This window comes from Anabrus simplex, chromosome 1, assembly GCF_040414725.1.
Source record: "Anabrus simplex isolate iqAnaSimp1 chromosome 1, ASM4041472v1, whole genome shotgun sequence".
NCBI lineage: Eukaryota > Metazoa > Arthropoda > Insecta > Orthoptera > Tettigoniidae > Anabrus > Anabrus simplex.
The window spans coordinates 137,497,816-137,519,979 of NC_090265.1; the positions used below are offsets into that span (position 1 = coordinate 137,497,816).

A 22,164-nucleotide genomic window follows, 5' to 3' on the forward strand; every position below is an offset into this window, starting at 1 on the left:
ATATATATATATCATCTTGGATTTCCTTGTCTTTATATACTGCTGAGACTGTTACCTTTCCCATAGGTGTGATAATATTGCATGAATATGAACGAAAGGCAATTTCAGATTGTTATAAGGGTAAACCTAGATCCAGTTCATCAAATGCATCTTCAGGAAGTAGAGTAAAACATGCACTAGAGTCAACTTCTAAACACTGTGTCTTGTTGTTTAGTGATACAATAACTATATATTTATCAGAGTCAGGAGTAACTTCAATAATTCTACATGTGACGGAGAAAAGTAGGTTGTGCTTTACTCACAAATAATTATTCATATGGTGTGAGGTTTATAATCCTGGGTATCACAAGGGATAACTGAAATTTAGTTGAGCTGAAACTATCTGCTTTTGATTTGGAATTTCGCATCAGGCTGGTGATACACACCTTGGCAGGATGACCTTCTCTTCCTCAAAATTCACATCTTATATTATTTCCACAAAATTCACGTCTCGTATCATATCTACTAACTCGGCATTGTGACACAGTGATTCGGCTTAGCACATCGGAAAAAGAGGTTGTCAATTCTTAATCTTCTGAAATCAGGTCTGATTCTTCCACTAGAGAGAGAATGTTGACCATATCGGATACTTTGATTCAGTGAACGTCTGTAGCAGCGCTCGACGAATGGTTACTCTTTGCTATAACTGGGGCTTGGAGAACGATAACGAAAACTGTCATCTCGCTGAGAGCGGTGATCTGAGCCAGCAGTAATCTTATATGTATCGCTGTTGTCGAATTCAGATGTCGGCGAGGAAGCTTGTCTGGTTAATTCCCTACTTTCGATTCTAGACATTTCCAATAATGTTGCCTTAGCTAGGATTTCATGAAAGGTTGTGACATTAGATTGCAGTAGCTGTTTGCGTAACCGATTGTCCCGTAAACCTCATGTGAGCTGGGCTCTTAGAAACACATCTGAAATTGAAACTGTACGTTGACATTGGCACTTGACTGTGAATTCGCACTCTGCTAAATTGCATTGAAGAGTTGCAACAAAATAGGCGATAGACTGTTCTTGGGAACAAGCATTTGGGTGAATAGTTTAACCAGATCTGTAAATGACTGAGTTCTGATCGATTTTTTGGGCCTAGAAACTTAGAGAGACTGTTGTGTTGCACAGAATCTATAGAGCCGCATAGTAGCTGTGCTTTCTTTGCCTCATCTGTAATATTTTTCATCGCTATGTAATTCTCAAACCTCTCCATATAGCATGCAAATTTTTCTTTCCTAGAATCAAAATTCTCAGATGGTTGTATGCTTGAACAGTTACTGGAATGCGAGACTTTTCTTCCTGATTCTCTTTGGAATGTTGTTATAAACTGAGCAAGCAGGGTTTGTTGTTATCGGTTGAATAGTTTAGCAAATTGTTCTGCATCCATTTTCCTGAGTGTAACCAAATTGTGTCAAAACAGCGGTATATATTTTCGGTGGTTGATTGACAGTACTGTGCAGGATATTAGCAATACTTATTTATAACTTCACCTCGTCGCCAACTGTTATGTTCTGAACACTCCACTCAATATATATATTCAATACTTAACATTATTTTATTTGGATATGCTTTTGCTGCCCAGCGTGGCGTATCTATTCATTACAATGAAAGTTACAAGGAGAAGAACAGTTGTTCTCTCCAGAGAGTACACATCTCTGTGTCCTTACGCTGATGTTACCAGTGCACTAAATGTTTTTAAAAATACACTATATCTGCAAGATCTCCTAACTTGAACCCTATTGAAAATTTGTGGGACATGTTGGAACTGTGGGTGAAACACAGACATCAGCATCGCCACAATTTAGTGGAATTGTGCGATCAAATCCTCAATGAGTGGCTTAACCTGGATGCGACGTACATGCACAACCTTGTTTACTCATTCCTAACCGAATACAGGCAGGTTTCAAGTGCAGAACCAGAGTTACACAGTGTTAAATGATACTTGGAATGCAAGGGGTGACTTAATTCTTTTTCCGAGAAGCTTACAGTGTAGGTAAATTGTCAGCAGTTTTGAAACAGCAGAATCTTTCAATAGTCAAACAAGGCTGTATGTGTCGCATACTTCACTCAGCTGCTCAGAAGGCTACTAAAACATTGCCAACAAGTGCAAACGTGGAGGCATTGTTAGTAGACATATATTTTTTTTCTTGAAAGAAGCTCCAAAAGAAAAAGGAAACAATAGAAGATGTATCAGGAAATAAGACAAAGGTACAAAACCTTGAAACATGTCAGCACGAAATGGTTATCTCTCGCTGCTTCAATAAACATTTGGGAGCCAATGAAATTGTTGTTTCTATCAATCAATCAGTCAATACTGATCTGCATTTAGGGCAGTCGCCCAGGGGGCAGATTCCCTATCTGTTGTTTTCCTAGCCTTTCCTTAAATGATATCAAAGAAATTGGAAATTGATTGAACACCTCCCTTGGTAAGTTATTCCAATTCTTAACTCCCCTTCCTATAAATGAATATTTGCCCCAATTTGTCCTCTTGAATTCCAATTTTATCTTCATATTGTGATCTTTCCTACTTTTAAAGACTTCACTCAAACTTAATCGTACCGGGCTCGATAGCTGCAGTCGCTTAAGTGCTGCCAGTATCCAGTATTCGGGAGAGAGTGGGTTCGAACCGCAGATGGTTTTCCGTGGTTTCCCATTTTCATACTCCTAGCCTCTTCCTGTCCCATCGTCGCCGTAAGACCTATCTCTGTCAGTGCGACGTAAAGCAAACTGAAAAAAAAAAAAGTCTACTAATGTCATTCCATGCCATCTCTCCGCTGACAGCTCAGAACATACCACTTAGTCGAGCAGCTCATCTTCTTTCTCCCATGACTTCCCAGCCCAAACTTTGCAACATTTTTGTAACGCTACTCTTTTGTCGGAAATCACCCAGAACAAATCAAGCTGCTTTTCTTTGGAATTTTTCCAGTTCATGAATCAAGTAATCCCGGTGAGGGTCCCATACACTGGAACCATACTCTAGTTGGGGTCTTACCAGAGACATATATGCCCTCTCCTTTACATTCTTACTACAAACCCTAAACACCCTCATAACCATGTGGAGAGATATATACCTTTTATTTACAATCCCATTTATGTGATTACCCCAATGAAGATCTTTCCTTATATTAACACCTAGATACTTACAATTATCCCGAAAAGGAACTTTCACCCCATCAACGCAGTAATTAAAACTGAGAGGACTTTTCCTATTTGTGAAACTCACAACCTGACTTTTAACCCCGTTTATCAACATACCATTGCCTGCTGTCCATCTCAGAACATTATCGAGGTCACGTTGCAGTTGCTCACAATCTTGTAACTTATTTATTGCTCTATACAGAATAACATCATCCACAAAAAGCCTTACCTCTGATTCCACTTGTTTACTCGTATCATTTATATATATAGGAAAACATAAAGGTCCAGTAATACTGCCTTGTGGAATTCCCCTCTTAAATATTACAGGGTCAGATAAAGCTTCGCCTACTCTAATTCTCTGAGATCTATTTTCTAGAAATATAGCCACCCATTCAGTCGCTCTTTTGTCTCGTCCAATTGCACTCATTTTTGCCAGTAGTCTCCCATGATCTACCCTATCAAATGCTTTAGACTGGTCAATCGTGATACAGTCCATTTGACCTCCTGAATCCAAGATATTTGCTATATCTGGCTGGAATCCTACAAGTTGAGCTTCTTTCATAAAATCAAACTGCCTTCTATCGAACCAGTCATTGATTTTGCATACATGTCAAATATAATCAGAAAGACTGCCTTCCCAAAGCTTACATGCAATGCATGTCAAACTTACTGGCCTGTAATTTTAGCTTTATGTCTATCTATCACCCTTTCCCTTGTACACAGGGGCTACTATAGCAACTCTCGATTTATTTGGTATAGCTCCTTCACTCAAACAATAATCAAATAAGTACTTCAGATATGTTACTATATCCCAACCCATTATCTTTAGTATATCCCCAGAAATCTTATCAATTCCAGCCGCTTTTCTAGTTTCAAATTTTGTATCTTATTGTAAATGTCATTGTTATCGTATGTAAAATTTAATACCTCTTTAGCATTAGTCACCTCTATCTGGACATTATCCTTGTAACCAACAATCTTTACATACTGCTGATTAAATACTTCTACCTTTTGAGTATGTTTTATCAGTCATATGGTACTGCCTAATAGTCCTGCTTTTAACACCTTCCTTTCTATCACATTTACGTTTAACTATGACAAAAACAGCTTCATGATCACTAATACCATCCCCTTGTTCATTAACGATTCCTGGAATGTCCTTCTTGGAACCTGTTTCTCCCTTAAAATACCTATACATACCCTTCCAATTTTCACTAAAGTTTTGCATGACTGCCAATTATGCTTGCCATCAAGTTATCCTTAGCTGCCTTCTTTGCTAGATTCAATTTCCTAGCAAGTTCCTTCAATTTCTCCTTACTTCCACTGCCATTTCTAACTCTGTTTCTTTCCAACCTGCACCTCCTTCATAGTCTCTTTATTCTCTGTTATAATAATGTAGGTCTTCACCATTCCTTACCACCTTTAAAGGTACAAACAAGTTTTTCAAAATCCTCAACAATTTCTTTAAACCCATCCCAGAGTCTGTTTACATTTTTATTTACCGTTTTCCACCGATCATAGTTACTTTTTAAAAACTGCCTCATGCCTGCTTTATCAGCCATATGGTACTGCCTAATAGTCCTACTTTTAATACCTTCCTATCTATCACATTTATTTTTAACTACGACAAAAACAGCTTCATGATCACTAATACCATCTGTTTCTCTATAGTGCTCACCTCGTTTTACCAGGACCACGTCCAAGAGTTTTTTCCCTCTAGTTGGTTCCATTTCTTTCTGAATCAGATGTCCTTCCCATATTAGCTTATTTGCCATTTGCTGGTCATGCTTCCTGTTGTTCACATTTTCTTCCCAATTGACATTTGGTAAATTCAGATCTCCCACTACAATCACATTCCTTTCCATGTCGTTTCCCACATAGCTGATTATCTTATCAAATAATTCTGAATCCGTGTCAGCGCTACCCTTTCCCGGTCTGTACACTCCAAAAACATCAAGTTGCCTATTATCTTTAGGAATGAGCCTTACACATAGAATTTCATATTTGTCATCTAACTTTTTTGTAGCTTACAAAATCTCCTTTCACCAGAATGAATACTCCCCCTCCCACCATTCCTATCCTATCTCTACTATACACACTCCAGTTCCGTGAGAAAATTTCTGCATCCATTATATCATTTCTCAGCCATGATTCAACTCCTATTACAATATCAGCTAAGTATATATCTATTAAATTACTTAATTCTATTCCTTTCTTTACAACACTTCTACAGTTCAACACTAACATTTTTATGTCATCCTTACTTGACTTCCAGATCTCTGTTCCCTTATCATCACTCCCTAGATTACCCCATTTCCCTGAATGTACCTCCCTATTACCCTTCCAAACAAATTTCCTAACTTATACATACTACTGCGGTTTAAGTGAAGGCCATCTGAGCGCAGATCCCCATCCCTATCTTTCATTTTGGTGAAGGAATGTCAGAAGAAACCAGCTATAGCAAATTTCTTGCAGTGATTGCAACAATAGAAAATGATGCCAATAAATTTTACTTATTTCTGAAGAACATGCTCCTTGTTTTCACAAAGTACATCATGTTGGAAGTAGTAGCTCCATACATAAAGTGCCCAGATGCATACTTAAATTGTTGATGGGTTTAATGGTGAGGTTTGTGAAAGCTGAAAATATAATAATAATAATAATAATAATAATAATAATAATAATAATAATAATAATAATAATAATAATAATAATAATTTTTTTTTACGTCCTACTACCTACTTTTGCTGGTTTTTGGAGACTCTGATGTGCCAGAATTTTGTCCTGCAGGAGTTCTTTTATGTGACAGTAAATCTACTGACACGAGGCTGACATATTTGAGTAGCTTCAAATACCAGTGGACTGACCTAGGCTCGAGCCTGCCAAGTTGGGGTCATAAGGCCAGTACCTCAATGGTCTTAGGCACTCAGCCTGGCAAAAGCTGAAAAGATTGGAAATCAGTTTGATGTAAGTTTGAAATGCATTACTGAAATAAGATTTAGTAGTAGGAGTTGTCAGGAAGATGGCAATGATCTTGTAACTGGAGTTACAAGACAGCACACCAAGCAAGGAAGTGAGGCTGGCAGTTTATCTGGAGATGACATGAGACAGTAAAAAATTTCTTTACTGCAGCGTGCAACTACATTTTGGTCAAATTCCTCTTTCATGACTCTGTAATGAAGCATGCAGAAACATGTTTCATTGAAGGCAACTTCTTAATTTTCATCAGTGTTTTTTTAAATTGTTTCAAAACTAACAATTTCTTTGACGTTAATACATAATTAGGCAGTCGACGATTATCAGATAATTGTAGTGACGGAACTTTGCTGCTGAACAGTAACATTCTGGTGAATGAATAGTGTTCTTATTCAAATAGTAACCTTCTTGAAGTTTGAAAAAGAATGGTAGTAGTAGTAGTAGTAATGCCAGGGAAGCGACTGGTAAGTTAGAGGTTCCATGGTAGGTCCATAGATGGCACACAAGATAGTTAACGACATGTACTTAGAACCATTGAAATACAATGTCAGTAAGAGGAGGACCAAAATTTAAAATAACTACAAGAACCATTGAGAAAAACAAATTCGTAAGGAGACAACAGTGATTTGAGCCAGCCACTGAATTGCGATCAAGTTTCTCAGCACAGCAGAGAATAGATACACAGTTTACAATTGCGAACAATTAATTGACACCTGAAAAAGAATCGAACCCTATGAGGTAAAAGGAGAGGGGAATCTAGGCAGGAATGCGATAAGAGATATTTATCGTTCCAAGAAAACTGCAAAAGGGTAAAGACCTAGCAACACTAGCTGACAGTCATTTACTAATTATTGACGGAAAGAAATGTTGTTAATGTTCCAACCACCTGCCATCGCTCCAATATTTATAGTTCTAAACATAGGATGACTGATCCTAGCACTCGGAAGCATTTAAACAGTTTAAACAGTTCATTTGAGAAGGTGACTTAACATAGCAAGGACAGTGTGAGCAACAGTGTGGAATATTATGGCATTCTGTTGAATGAAGGCTGCTGGTGTGAGCTGTTGGTGATGCTGCAGCGTTCACTAGAATGAGGGTGGCGATGTGATTAGTCCATAATGAGGTAAATTAAGTCTAGTAGAATTTCCAGGTGGATGTTACAAAACATAATTGAGAACACTGACCAAGGCAAACTGGAAGTGGAATTTCAAAGCAAATTCATTAAATGAAGACATTTCAAACTGTGAGACAACTGATGTAGCATGGTCTAAAATTTCGACGCTGAAAGGTGCTTTTGGAAACATTATTCAGTTCTTTCTCAAGTCAAACTTGCCATTTTAGTGATACCTCACAGCAATGCTTCAACTGAGCAAATATTCTGTATTGTTCACAAGAATCATACTGACTTTTGACCAAATATGAGTACAAGGACTCCTAGTGATCTGGTGGGAAAAACAAAAATGTTATCATACTCTGAGATCTGCTATCAAAAGCAGTTTTCTCAGAAGGCTCTCTGTGAGACAAAAGAAGCAATTGTGAAGATGCTGCAAGACAAGTAACTTAGTTATGTTTGTGTGTGTGTGTTTTTTTTTTAAACTTGTAGGATTAGAAAATTGGTAGCAGGTAGGGACCCTCTTCGAAGGCAGCCCTACCCAGGGAGTGGCGCCCCTGCCTATGTGAGTTCCAGAGCACACTGACCTGGTGTGTAACATCTGGTATGGGTCCCAGCTCAGTGTTACGAGTGAAGACCTCAACGGCATCTACGGCGGAGAAGGTGGACTTTGGTACGGCGGAGATGGCGGAAGGGGCATACCCGTAGCGCCTGTACTCCAGAGGAGCGGCTACGAAAGGCGTGTGTCTCCATGTTAGGGGCAACCTAATTTTGAACCTGGCAGTAGATATAAAATGCCTTTGGGTGTGGCGAGCCCATCGTAACAATAGCCTATATGGACAAAGCAGATATGGTGCCTCGGAAAAGGTTAGGGCGTCCCCTGCTAAAAGCGACGCGCAGCTCTTCAGGTGCTGGGGGAACTGTGAAAAATGGGCAACCAGCACCAAACTACATCAAAATTGCAACAGTTAATGTACTGACACTGACGCGAAAGACAGAAGAACGTAACAATAGCCTATATGGACAAAGCAGATATGGTGCCTCGGAAAAGGTTAGGGCGTCCCCTGCTAAAAGCGACGCGCAGCTCTTCAGGTGCTGGGGGAACTGTGAAAAATGGGCAACCAGCACCAAACTACATCAAAATTGCAACAGTTAATGTACTGACACTGACGGGAAAGACAGAAGAACTGGTTGACTTCATGATAGAAAAAGATATAGCCATACTTGGACTGTGCGAGACCAAGAAGAGAGGTACAGGGGAGATCCCTCTGAGAGAAGGATACAGGCTGTATTACAGCGGAGGACCTGAAGCAAAAAATGGAGTGGCCATCATACTTAGAAGAGAAATCCAAGAATATCTGGAATATACAAAGTACCTCAGCGATAGGATGATGATGATGAGACTCCAGTTTGAAAATGGCGTGAAAGATCTATTTCAGTTGTATGCCCCACAAACGGGTTGCATAGATGAACATCTAGAGGACTTCTTAGAGGAAGTGGAGAGACAGATAGAAGATAAGGAAGTACTATTGATGGGAGATCTAAATGCACAAGTTGGAATGGAAAGACAAGGAAAGGAAGATGTTGTAGGGCCCTTTGGATATGGAAATGTAAATCCAGAAGGCGAGTTGTTGGTGGATTTTTGCATGAGAAATCAAATGATTGTTGGAAACACCTGGTTTAGGAAGAAGAACAGTCAGAAGATTACAAGAACACCGGAAGAACCTTGTAGATGTAACAGCCATGCCTGAAGAAGCCTTTGGTGGAGATCATAGAGTTGTGATAGGAAAATTGAAAGTTGGAAAGATTGAAAAACCCCAATTAAGAAGGGAGAAAAGAATTAAAGTATGGAAGTTGAAGGAGAAAAGCATACAAGAAGAATTTCAAAGGGAAATAATACCCTTGGTACCCAGGACAGAGGTGGGGAATGTTGAAGAGGAATGGAAAAGATTTAAGGAAGCACTGGTTGGATGTGCAGAAAAGGTGTGTGGTAGAACATCAGGAAATGTGAAAGACAAAGAAACACACTGGTGGAATGATAGGGTAAAGATTAAAGTGAAGGAAAAGAAAATGGCATGGAAGGCATGGAAAACATCTAAGACTGAAGAAAGTAGAAGAAAATATGTGGAGGCAAAGAATTTGGCCAAGAAAGTAGTGGAGGAAGAAAAGAGGAAAAGCTGGGCCTTATTCACACAGAAATTGAGAGATGATACGCAGGGCAGCAAGAAATTACTGTATGGTATCTTAAGAAACAAAAAGAGAGATCAAGTAAACACCAGATTTGTGAAAGATGAAGGTGGCATAATTTTAACAAAGCCAGAAGAAATAAGAAACAGATGGAGAGAGTATTTTCAGAAGCTGCTGAACATAAGAACGGATGACAGTCATTCAATGGACGACCAGGAAAGGCAATTAGTTGACGAAGAAATGGATAAAGAAATTACAATGAATGAAATTGAAATGGCAATAAGAAAGATGAAGAATGGAAAAATTGCTGGAATAGATGAAATTTCAGTGGAGATGATAAAGGCAGCTGGAGCTGTAGGCCTGCAGTGGACATATCGGGTTCTCAGGAATGTCTGGGAGAATAAGGAGGTCCCTGAGGATTGGCAAAAAGGAATAATCATCCCAATTTTCAAGAAAGGTGATAAGAAAGTTTTGAAGAACTACAGGGGAATTACACTAATATCCCATGTTGCTAAGATAATGGAAAGGATACTGGAAAGTAGAATAAGGTTGACGGTTGAGAAGCAGATACAGGAAAATCAGTTTGGTTTCAGAAGTGGAAGATCAACAATAGAGCCCATTTTCATTATGAGACAACTAATGGAAAAGCATTGGGAGTACGGGAATGATATGGTGATGACATTCATTGATATTGAAAAGGCATATGACAGTGTCCATAGGACGAAAGTTTGGGACAGTCTGGTGCAAAAAGGAATTGGACAGGGATTAATAAAAATGATCATGGCATTGTATAAGGAATGTTGTAGTTGCGTGCAAACACAAGTTGGCAGGACAAGTTGGTTCAAAATAACTAGTGGGCTGAGACAGGGAAGTGTTCTATCACCAATCCTGTTTACAATAGTAATGGATGACATCATGAGAACAGCAAAAGCAACATATGGAGGAAGAGAAATGAACATGATGTTATTTGCAGATGATATTGTGATTTGGGGAGAAGACGACAGGAAGGTTCAAGAACAGTTGAATGTGGTGAATGGGAAGATTGAAGAATGTGGATTGAAAATAAGTGTAGAAAAGAGTAAAACTCTTGTTATGACGAGAGGGGAGAAAGAAGGGAAAGGTCAGATTAGACTTGCAGACAAGCCCCTGGAAGTAGTGGAAACGTTTAAATACCTGGGGAGTGAATTAATGGAGAATGCTCGACTGGATGTTGAGATTAGTAAAAGGATTCAAGCTGGAAGTTGTTTCTATCATAGTGTAAGAAATATGTTATGGGACAAAGATGTGCCAATGGAAGCAAAGGATACTATGTACAAGATGTATTACGTACCCATAACAACTTACGGAGCAGAAACTTGGACAGTGACAAAGAAGGATGAGAGTCGAATACAGGCAGCCGAAATGAAATTCTTGAGGAGTATGATACAGAAGAATAGACAAGACAAAATAAGGAATGAGAAAATCCGGGAAGAAATTGGAGTGGAAAAAATGAATGATAGAATAGAGAATAGCCGACTAAGATGGTTTGGGCACATAAAGCGAATGAACGACGAAAGAATGCCAAAAAAGGTGATGGAAATGCAAATCCAAGGAAGGAGAGGCCGTGGACGACCACGATTGAGATGGAAGGATACCATCCAACGCAGCATTATAGAAAGAAACCTGGACTGGGACACAGTGTTGGAGGAGGAGTGGTGGAAAGACTGAAGAAAGTGGAGAGGAACCATATTTGCCCCTACCCGGCTACAGCTGGATAAAGGGAAATGATGATGATGATGATGATGATGATGATGATGATGATGATGAGGATTAGAAAAACATGTTTTTATTGTTTGATATTGCATATTATAATTTGCCCAAAATGTTGCTTTCCCTACCATCTCTTCTGAGGTTTACACTACACACCGTTGAAGGATGGTATCTCGTAGTGTTACTTATTTTTTGCTTCTTGTCAGCATTTAAAACAAACAATCAACATACTGTGGCAGGTTATTGGAGTCCTTAAAACTAAAATTACTCATAGCTGCCAACTTTTACGGTTTGTCCATAAAATTTACAGAAATTGCAGCATTTTACGGTTTTACGGATGGACGGTGTCATTTTACGACTTCGCGGACAAAAATTTGAGACGTTAATGTTCAATAATCACTCCACTTCCGTACAATCATTTGTTTGCGTGGGTCGAAGGCAAGTCCACAATAATCGATGACTCATTTTTTGATATGATTGGTATTTTTAACCGTGTGATGTTTGTGTTGTTATTGGAAATGAATTTAGAGCTGGGATAACAGTTTTTCCTTGTGAATCTTAGGTGTCGATAGGCTCTGCTTTGCAAATTCTTTGTTCCGCTCTGTTCGCTTGTTGTGATTTAACCTATATTCTTTGACCACGTGAGCATTCGTTGTTCACGAAGTTGGCGTTCCTTGATTGTTTTGGCCTTTTGAGGTTATGACATATTTTAATGAAGTGTTCGAGTTTTTGTGTTATAAATTCGTGCTTCGCAGTTTCCTGTATTCGTTGGACTAATTACATTCATTCTGGTGACTGGGTATACTGCTATTAGCGAAGCCCATTAAATTATAAAGAAGAATAAGAATTACATTCGTTCTACACGTGTGTATGTTTTTATCATGTGCATATTCTTTGTTCACGAGGTTGGCGTCGTGTTCATTTAATGGTTTAAGACTTTATGTGCTTTAACATGTTTTAATGAAGTGTTTGTCTGCCTTGAGTGTTTGTTATAATTTTATGTGACGTTGAGTGATCCAGGTTCCTTCCGATGTTTCAGTGGATATCAAGACATTTGTTTTCGGACATTTTCATACCCTATATTCCTATTGTAGATTATCATGAATAACTCCAACAAGAAACAGTACTTGATTCAAAATGAAAGAAGTGACCATGAGTTAGTTATTGGCATTCAGACTTTGAACATAGTGAATGATCTCCAGGATACAGATAAATACCTTTTTTTTCATCAGTGAGAAACTACTTTTGTACTGCCTGTGACTACATCATGAACAAGTTTCCACTCAAGGATGATGTGTTAAAGCATGTTCAAGTTGCTAGGTTAGACAAAATTGAAGATGCACAGTTTTCTTCCATTTGTTTTGCCTTGGAAAAGTTTCCTATTATGTTATGCAAGGAAGAAAGTGAAACTACAGATGAGGTGGTGAATGAGATTCAGAGGTAGTTCACAGCTCTTAGGGTAGATGACACTTTTTTTGCAAATCAAGATGCTGCAAGTGATTCCAGTTGGGCACAACTATCAAGAATTCGTGGAGCCGATGGACTTCTCGAGTATAACCAAATTTCTAGAGTAATGATCTCTATTATCGCCGTACTCCATAGCATTGCAGAATGTGAAAGTGTTTTCAGCCTTGTGAAGAAAAAATAGAACAGAGTTCAGAACATCCATGTCCAATTAATCTCTGGAGTCTGTTTCTGTTTTGAAGACCAGGAGTTCTGGTCCTTGTTATGACAAAACATTTTCTCAAGACTTTTTTGTAGGAAGCTAAAATGGCCACAACTATGACTTTAAAGTCGAACTTGCGTGTGATTTGCGGTGTGTATTATATTATTTCTTGCCTGTGTTACGTTAAACAAGTTTTATTGTGTAAAGCCTTTTTCAGTTACCGCATATCTGCTTAAATTATCAAGGAAGTCGTGTTATGTATGCATCAAACTAATATTCACCATGCCTGTTGCTGTTTAACATGATTTCTTCTTGATTGTTATGTTCATCTACAAATCATTGGCCGATGATGTAAGTAGATATTTCATTGAAGTATCCTGTTTAAAGCATAAATTATTGTATTTTGTAGCCCAGAAGTATTTTATAATGGTCCGTCATTGGACATTATAAATTTTCCGTACCGAGCTCGATAGCTGCAGTCGCTAAAGTGCGGCCAGTATCCAGTATTCAGGAGATAGTAGGTTCGAACCCAACTGTCAGCAGCCCTGAAAATGGTTTTCCGTGCTTTCCCATTTTCACACCAGGCAAATGCTGGGGCTGTACCTTAATTAAGGCCAAGGCCGCTTCCTTCCCACTCCTAGCCCTTTCCTATCCCATCGTCGCCATAGGACCTATCTGTGTCGGTGCAACGTAAAGCAAAAAAAAAAAAAAATAAAAAAAAAAATACATCATTTTCCGGCTAACTCATTCTTGGTTGCCTGTGTTTCACCCGCGTGTGCTAAATTGGGCTCATCAGTTGGTACTTAGCACACCCACCAAGACGCATGGCTAGTGCATACCGTGGAGGCCACTGCATAGGCTACTTGAAGCCACCAGCAGTGCCAATGCACTATGAGAGACTTAGTCTCATTTCCAAAAATTGATGCCTGCCTGGCCATCAGATGATATAGATGTTGATTCCCATAGGGAACATGAAATATTTGTCCTGATTGAGTAAATTTATAATACCAATATAATATCCGTTATTGGACATTATAAATTTTCCAGCCAACTCATTCTTGGTTGCCTGTGCTTCGCCCCCGTGTGCTAAATTGGGCTCATCAGTTGGTACTTAGCACACCCACCAAGACGCATGGCTAGTGCATACCGTGGAGGCCACTGCATAGGCTACTTGAACCCACCAGCAGTGCCAATGCACTATGAGAGACTTATTCTCATTTCCAAAAATTGATGCTTGCCTGGCCATCAGATGATACAGATTTTGATTCCCATAGGGAACGTGAAGTCTCTCATAGTGCATTGGCACTGCTGGCAGCTTCAAGTAGCCTATGCAGTGGCCTCCACGGTATGCACTAGCCATGTGTTTTGGTGGCTGTGCTAAGTACCAACTGATGAGCGCAACTTAGCACACGGGAGTGAAACACAGGCAACCAAGAATGAGTTCGCTGGAAACTTTATAATGTCCAATAACGGACCATTCTATTGGTATTATAAATTTACTAATTCAGGACAAATATTTCATGTTCCCTATAGGAATGAACATCTATATCAAGCCGGGGTATGTCGGGAATCGTTAGATTTTTTTGGTCGTATGCGAGTTTTACTAATAGCCCTTTTCAGAAGTTGGCAGGTATGATTGCTGCAGAGAGAGACAGCATATTTTACTATCCACTGAATGTATTGAACTACTGTTTACAGTTAATCACAAATTCACGCACGTTCAAGTTTTCCACTCAACACAGTTTTTACTCACGATTGTAAAACGCACTCACTCAGGCAGTCGAACATTATACTAGCACATTGAACTCCTGGTCACCAGTGTTTCTTCTCACAGGGCACTGTTGTTCCAAAACAGTCCACAGTAGCAAACCTTGTTGAACTCTCCGTAGCCGTCTGACGGACTCTCTTCCAATGAATGACTCATCATGGTCTCGCAATTGTCTGCTTACCTTCAACTGCAATTGACGTACTCAAGGCTGACTCGCAAGAATGGTTCCAGGCTAACTGCCACGTGCCAGTTGCGGCCTTTATAAAAGCCTGTAGAAGATTCTTGTAGTTTCTAATTCAAGATCATGCTGGGCACCTATTCCATTGTTAATCTGCTTCCAGCGTCTTCTAGTAGGTTTCTTATCGCTGGCCTCAACATTTTGTTTTGCTGTTGTTTTGCTCACTGCCAGGCTGTCACATTGTCACAACTGCACTGCGATTATTGTCTGTCACTGGCATTATTGCCGGTCACACTGCACTAATTTTTTACATCAAGAGATGTCAAATAGTCAAATGAAGAAAAAACCAAAGACTCTTTAGACATTTCAACCTTTTATCTTGTCAAGGACAAGTTGTTTTTAATATGAGTGGTTAATTTTGTTTTATTTATGTAGCCTGTGTTTTTGTGCATATTTTAACTATAGCTGAAGATATTTTATGTGAAAAACAAAATGTGTAACTGTAATTTTAAAATAAATCAATGTTATTTTAATCTAAGAAAAATCGTAAGATTTTAAAGTGGTATAAATGTGGAACTTCTCAAACGTACAAGTTGGAATTTGTTATATATAATCGGTATGTTCCGAGCTGTCGGGGGAGAGATGATATATATTGACATGAGTAAGCCTGAATGAAGATTTTAAAAGAAGAGATGTTAATATAAAGATAAAATTGTAATTTAAGCAGACTTATAGGGGAAAATATTTGTTTATAGGAAGTGTAATTGGGGTTTGGAATAATTTACCAAGGGAGTTGTTTGATAAATTTCTAAATTCATTGAAATCATTTAAGGAAAGACTAGGTAAACAAAGCTTGTAAGTCAAGAATTACCAAGAGTTTCCATGGAAAGGTTAGAATCTGGTCCCAAGCACCATGACCGGAAGAGAGGTGGAGAAAGCAGGTGAAAGTGTGAAGGAGTATCGGGCATGGATCAAAGCCCAGAAGCAGTTGAAATCTAATTAACGTGGTCCACAGTCTGCTGAAATGAAAGTTGCAGTAGTTTATTGTGAAGCCTATTGTGAACAGTTGTATATTCATTTGTTTTCTATAGTAAAAAAATGAAATGGCGTATGTCTTTTAGTGCTGGAGTGTCCGAGGACAAGTTCGGCTCACCAGATGTATGTCTTTTAATTTGACGGCCTTAGGTGACCTGCGTGTCGTGATGAGGATGAAGTGATGAAAGACGACACTTACACCCAACCCCCGTGCCAGCGAAATTAACCAATTAAGGTTAAAATTTTCGACCCTGCCGGGAATCGAACCTGGGACCCTTGTGACCAAAGGCCAGCACGCTAACCATTTAGCCATGGAGCCAGACTTTCTGTAGTAACAGAACTGGATATTCAGGAAAATAACTGAGTATTGTACAAATCTACAACCCCCTTGAGAAGTCATCTCTGCCATATCTTCTTAATTCCTCTTTTTTTTTTGGTGCATTCCTCTTTAACCTTCTAGTACTTATTTCTGTGTTTTAGTTCTTCATACTGCCATCCTTATTTCCTAATTATGTACACTATATTCTCATCGATCTTAAGCATAGCTGTTGCATGTTGTTTAACTTGTCTAGAAGGTTTAACTTTTCCTCCTTATTCTTTTTCCATATCACAGTATTTGATGGTATAAGCTATGTGGTTACTGGTCATCATAGTAAGCGTGTTTAACATGTCGGGCACTAGAGAATGGGCGACATTGTAAGGGAGGAAAATCCTCCCCTATCCCTTAACTTAGAGACAAAACAGGACAGGAAACTCATGTTGTCTGAAAGAAATGCCAGTTCCTTTCAGCTGTGGAGGTCTTGGGAAGCAAACCAGGAAGTTAATGTTCCTGTTATGAATTAAATCCACCAGTTGCCACCATATTGATCACATAAACAGGTTGTTTTCTGGAAGACATTTCAGCACACAGTGTGTTAACACATACTGCCAGTCAGCAGTACTGTATGATGTAAATGAATGTTGTTCCCACATATGCCAGTTTGCTTCTTGGTTGTTTTGAGCTATACATACATAAGGAAATATTTCAGTGCTCTGTAATTTTGTGGTAGTATGGAAGTTTTTTTTTTTTTGATAATGTAATAATTATTTAATGATAGGAAAGGGCAGGAAAATTGAATAAGGAAATATACTACTGTTCTTCATAACAATTTATTTAGCAGTTGGAATAATTGAGGGGCTTGGAAGTAAATAACGGTAAGGGACATAGCATGTTTAATAGCAACCACAAACTTGTCAACGTTGTGATTCATTTGTGGTTACTATTAAACCTGCCATGTCCATTACCATTATTTATTTATTTATTTATTTATTTATTTATTTATTTACTTATTTATTTATTTACTTATTTATTTATTTATTTATTTATTTATTTATTTATTCATTTATTCATTCATTTATTTATTTATTTATTTATTTATTTATTTATTTATTTATTTATTTATTTATTTATTTATTTATTTCATAGCAACCACAGGTGAATCATAATGTTCACAATATTGTGGTTTCTATTGAACATGCCATGTCCCTTACCATTTATTTACTCTTCTAAATTTACATTTCAGTTTCAGTATCTTATCGTACCTTTTAGAACCTCTCTTGAAAATAAATATTATTTTGCCCAAGTAAGTGTGTAACTCATGTCTCTTGTGTAATGTCTTTTTGTTCCTTCTTTTCTTAATGTTTTTTTAAAAATGCTTGATAATTATATTTTGTTGCAGAATGATCTGGTTGAGATGGCTTTGAGTAGTCGTTGTTTGTGGTCTATGTGGCGAGGAGTACGTGGGTGTATACAAGTTTTTCGTACAGTTTTGGGCACAGAAAATCGAGGGTGGGAAATGGCACACTTGGAACCTCCTCCAGATATTGAAGAATCTCTGTATTGTGATATGGGTGTTGCAGACCGATATCTTTCATACATTTTCGACAGTGGACGATTTTCCGTGGCAGTCATTTCTCGTGCCTTGTCTGTAAGTATCTTTTGCATGTGTATATTAAGTTTACAAAAGTTATTGTATTATTCCACTTTCATGTTTTCTTCACTACAAGTGATGTTTGTTCATCTGTCTATTGATGTAAGTTAAGGTTATGTGTATCACTGAATTTTAAAAAAATGTATTATAGGCTAGGTTTTGTAGAGGGGCGCGGACATTTTCTCTGAATTGAGGAGCCAACAAGAATCCCACCAACCTGTTACCTATAAATAGAGTTGCGTTACTTAAGAGTTGACCTTAGTATTACGTTTTCTAATCTTAACATTTAAATCATCCAGAAATATTGAATTAAAGGGATATAGTTGGACTATAAATGCTAGTGTCAGATTTGTTTCATCAAATTCAGAAGATATTGAACACAGATTTACAATCTTACAGAATGACCTAATTTTTGTATGGTGGTTTGCGACCAGGAGTGTTCCTTGTGGTCTGTCATCAATCATCTGCAGTTGTTTACATAGCTTTTTCTTCAACATTTTCAAGTACAAAACCTCTGCTTCACAGGCCTTGCAGGATCAAATTCATTTACTGCAGGTACATTCATATTACACACCATCAAATCACTTCAAGCTGCACAAATGCAGTTCTTGAGGTCAATGCTACAGAAAACAAGAAGAGGTAATGTCTTGAATGAAGAGATCTGTTATAATACACAAGTAAAGGAGTAAGAACATGAAGAGTCAAATGGCATGGCCATGTAAAAATGATGGATGAAATGAGAACAGAAGGAAAATGACTAGAAATAGACCTGGAAGGCAGAAGACCTAGAGCAGACCAAGGAAACGCTGGATCATTACATGTAATAAATATCATTTTTGGTCCGTATTGATGATATTTGATTGAAATAATAACATTAAGTTATTTATTAGACCACCTAATCATCCAAGACGATTTTGTATTGATTAGGTGGTCTAATAAATAACTTAATGTTATTATTTTCAACGCTGGATCAGTCGAATAAAGCAGGACCTGGAAGGAGGAGGAGTGGAATAGCACCAAGTTGAGAAGGGAGAAATGTACCTGGATAGACAAAGATGGAGAGCTCTTTTATACCACACTCGGGCAACTTGAGACTGTTAAAGGATAAGGATGAGTTTCTAATAGTGATCTGAATCTATCTTGTATAAGGTTCACCTAATTAAATCCTCACTCACAAGATGTTGTAGAGACTGGAAGAACACAAACAATCGATAGTAGCTGCCCAGAATTAGAAATCTGTCACTGATTGGCAGATCCAACCATTTTTTTTTTTTTTTTTTTCCTCTTCCATGAACTTTGAACTCATACCACTCATTTTGTATGTATTGTATGTAGTTTCCACCATTTTCACAATTTGCAAATTGCTCCCTGAAATGACCTGCCATTATTGAGATGTCATCAACACCATAATTTTCCAGATCAGATCTAGATGGCCCAAATAAGGTGGTGCATTTCTGTACAGTTCCATGTACCAAAAATATTTCCTTCAGTTATCTGATAATATGACTAATCAGTTTTCTTTCTGCAAATTGACAGTGGAACTAGCAGCTGGTCCAACTCCCTTCAGTTGTATGCCTTGGAAAGGTGTTTGTTACAAATTTATCTTCTTTTGGGCCAGGGCTAGTTTTGAGTGATTCAAGTGATGCTATTGCACTTTTTACATGTAGTTCAATGAAAATAAAAAATAGCTGCTCCCTCTGAATTAGGACAGACAAATTCTTCAGGATTTCTAAGAGGTCCAGAAAAAGTGCAGCATGTTGACAAATTTTAAATCAGTGAGTTTTCTTTCTAGACCTTTTGCCACCGGAGCTGCTTTATCTTTACACGCAAATTACATTTTCGAAGTGCACAATGATACATGGCCTTGCTGGCCATCCATCTTACACTGTGCAAATACTGAAATTTTCGAACTCTTGTCTCAGTTCTTGTAGTCTCTTGGGAGACTGATGGTAGAATTTGTAAAGCAATTTCAGTAATGAATCATTTTCATTAACAAGTGCACAATTTTTACAGAGTTTAACATACTTTGAAGCCTGTGTGCTATGCAGTGCACAGCAACAAAATGTTTGTTGTCTAATGTTATGATTTAATCCATTATGTGCATCAAGCAGAGAAGCAGCACCAGCTGTTCCAGTGCCAACTATCTTTTAACCAGACAACCATTCTGAAATGCCAAGTGTTTCAATTTTCTTTTCTAGTGTTTCCATGTACCCAGCAACACTTCCACTTTCTAAAGGGGGTGATAGGAAACTTTCTTTGAAGTTCCTTACAAATCTTACATAGAGAATTAGTTCTTCCACAGATCTGCTGTCCACTGATCCATCCAGCAGTAAACTAACATGCATCTTTCAGCTCAGTAATTAAGTCACTTCTTAGCACCTTAGCTATTTAGCTATTTGATTAATACATTCCTTATACTGTAATTGCCATCCTCTTTCCTCAGCCATGCTCTCAATCTCTCACTCATTTTTAGTCCTGGAAAATCTGTGAATGGATTATTACTCTTTGCAATATGATATGCAATATTGAAAAGCTCCTTCTAATTGTCAATCACATCAGAATAAATTTTGTTTTGACATGTGGCCAAGGGGGTTGTTTCTGGAAACCATGTTACAAGCTGCCACACAGTTTCTGTGTTGTGAAGATTTGTTAAGTTTCTAGTTTTGATGCAAATGTAATAGACTAATAGAACTAGGAAGCAATATTCTCTAACCCATGGGTAAATAATGGAAATGTTATGAAAATTTGGTTATGATTATTTGCTCTTGGCCTCAAAAAATAGTGGACACCAGCAGGATATCAATGCTTTACTTGGACTCTGTGGTGTGTGATACCTGATGGGACAGTGAAGACAAAAGAGTAATGTATAATGGCAGTAGCCATGTGTATGTATGTTTGTGTCGTGTGCAATAAATAGTATTTCCTATCTTTGTGGTTAATTCTAGTTCAGTGAATTAGTCCCGTAACGAAACAGGAAATATCTACTACTACTACTACTACTACTACTACTACTACTACTACTACTACTACTACTACTACTACTACTACTACTACTACTACTACTATTGAAGGCAGGGAAACTATCATTAGATCCATCAGCATACAGGCCACTGTGCTTATTAAACACCTTGAGCAAACTTTACGAAGGATTGATTAAAACTAGACTGGAGAAAGAACTTGAACAACAGGGAGGACTTTCTTCGAACCAGTTTGGATTTAGAAAGGGTAGAACCACAACCCAAGCTATTGAGAGAGTGATTCAAATACAGGCAGAAAGCAGTGAGAAATGGGCTGCCTTGATAACGCTAGATGTCAAAAATGCTTTTAACACTGCTTCTTGGAGCATTATTTTGAAAGAACTTCGTAGGATGAACATTTCTCAGTATCTACAACAAATAATCGTTAAGTACTTCAAAGGACGAAGAATACGATTTCATGATTTAGAAGATCTTGAAATGAGTGCTGGCGTTCCACAGGGATCTGTCCTAGGACCCACCTTGTGGAACATTCTATATGATGGTGTCTTACGCGTGCAGCTGACAAAAGGGACAACATCTATTGGTTATGCAGATGACCTTGCAATAGTGGTAATAGCAGAGAATGTAGAAGAACTGACCTTCCGAGTAAATGAATCACTGAGACGAGTTAACCTTTGGATGGTAAATAATAAGTTGAGATTGGCTCCACATAAGACTGAGGCTGTAATTTTGAAAGGTTCCAGGAATTGGAAAAATGTCCGTTTCTTATTAAATGATACAGTGATTATCCCAGGAAAGTCTGTACGATACCTTGGGGTTCTTATTGACAGGAATTGCACATTTGGTGCACATGTGAAGGCAGTAACCCAAAAGGCAGAGAAGAAGGCATCGGCATTAGCCAGACTTATGCCTAACATCGGGGGACCAAGAACAGTTAAGAGACAGATTATGTGCTCTGCAGTATATTCCATTTTACTTTATGCTGCACCTATCTGGCACAATGCACTCAGGAGGAAGATTCACCGAAGAGCTATGGAAAGAGTACAGAGGAAAATGCTGCTCAGAGTTACCTGTGCATATCGAACTGTTTCGACAGCAGCTTTACAAGTTGTAGCTGCCAGTATTCCCATTGACCTCCTCGTTGCAGAGAGAAAACTTTGGCATGAAAGGGGTGCAACTATATCTGCTGAGGAAAAGAAAGCCTCGAGGAATCAACTCTTACTAGAGTGGCAAGACCGATGGGATGGCACAACCGATGTTGGCCAATGGACAAAAAAGCTAATACCCAACATAGGAGACTGGCTTAAATGTAGACATTGGCAGGTAGATTACTATCTGTCGCAGATCCTGACAGGACATGGAAGATTCGGCGTATACG

At 38.3% G+C, this 22,164-nt stretch overlaps 1 protein-coding gene across 1 annotated transcript in view; it reads left to right on the forward strand.

Moving 5' to 3' along the window:
* The window catches only part of Nup160 (nuclear pore complex protein Nup160), a 358,544-nt gene that overhangs the window by 91,012 nt on the left and 245,368 nt on the right, over positions 1 to 22,164 (forward strand). Inside the window, exon 8 of the mRNA XM_068225252.1 lies at positions 17,557 to 17,805. Within this exon, the coding sequence (XP_068081353.1) occupies positions 17,557 to 17,805 (249 nt within the window). The remainder of the gene's footprint in view (positions 1 to 17,556; positions 17,806 to 22,164) is intronic.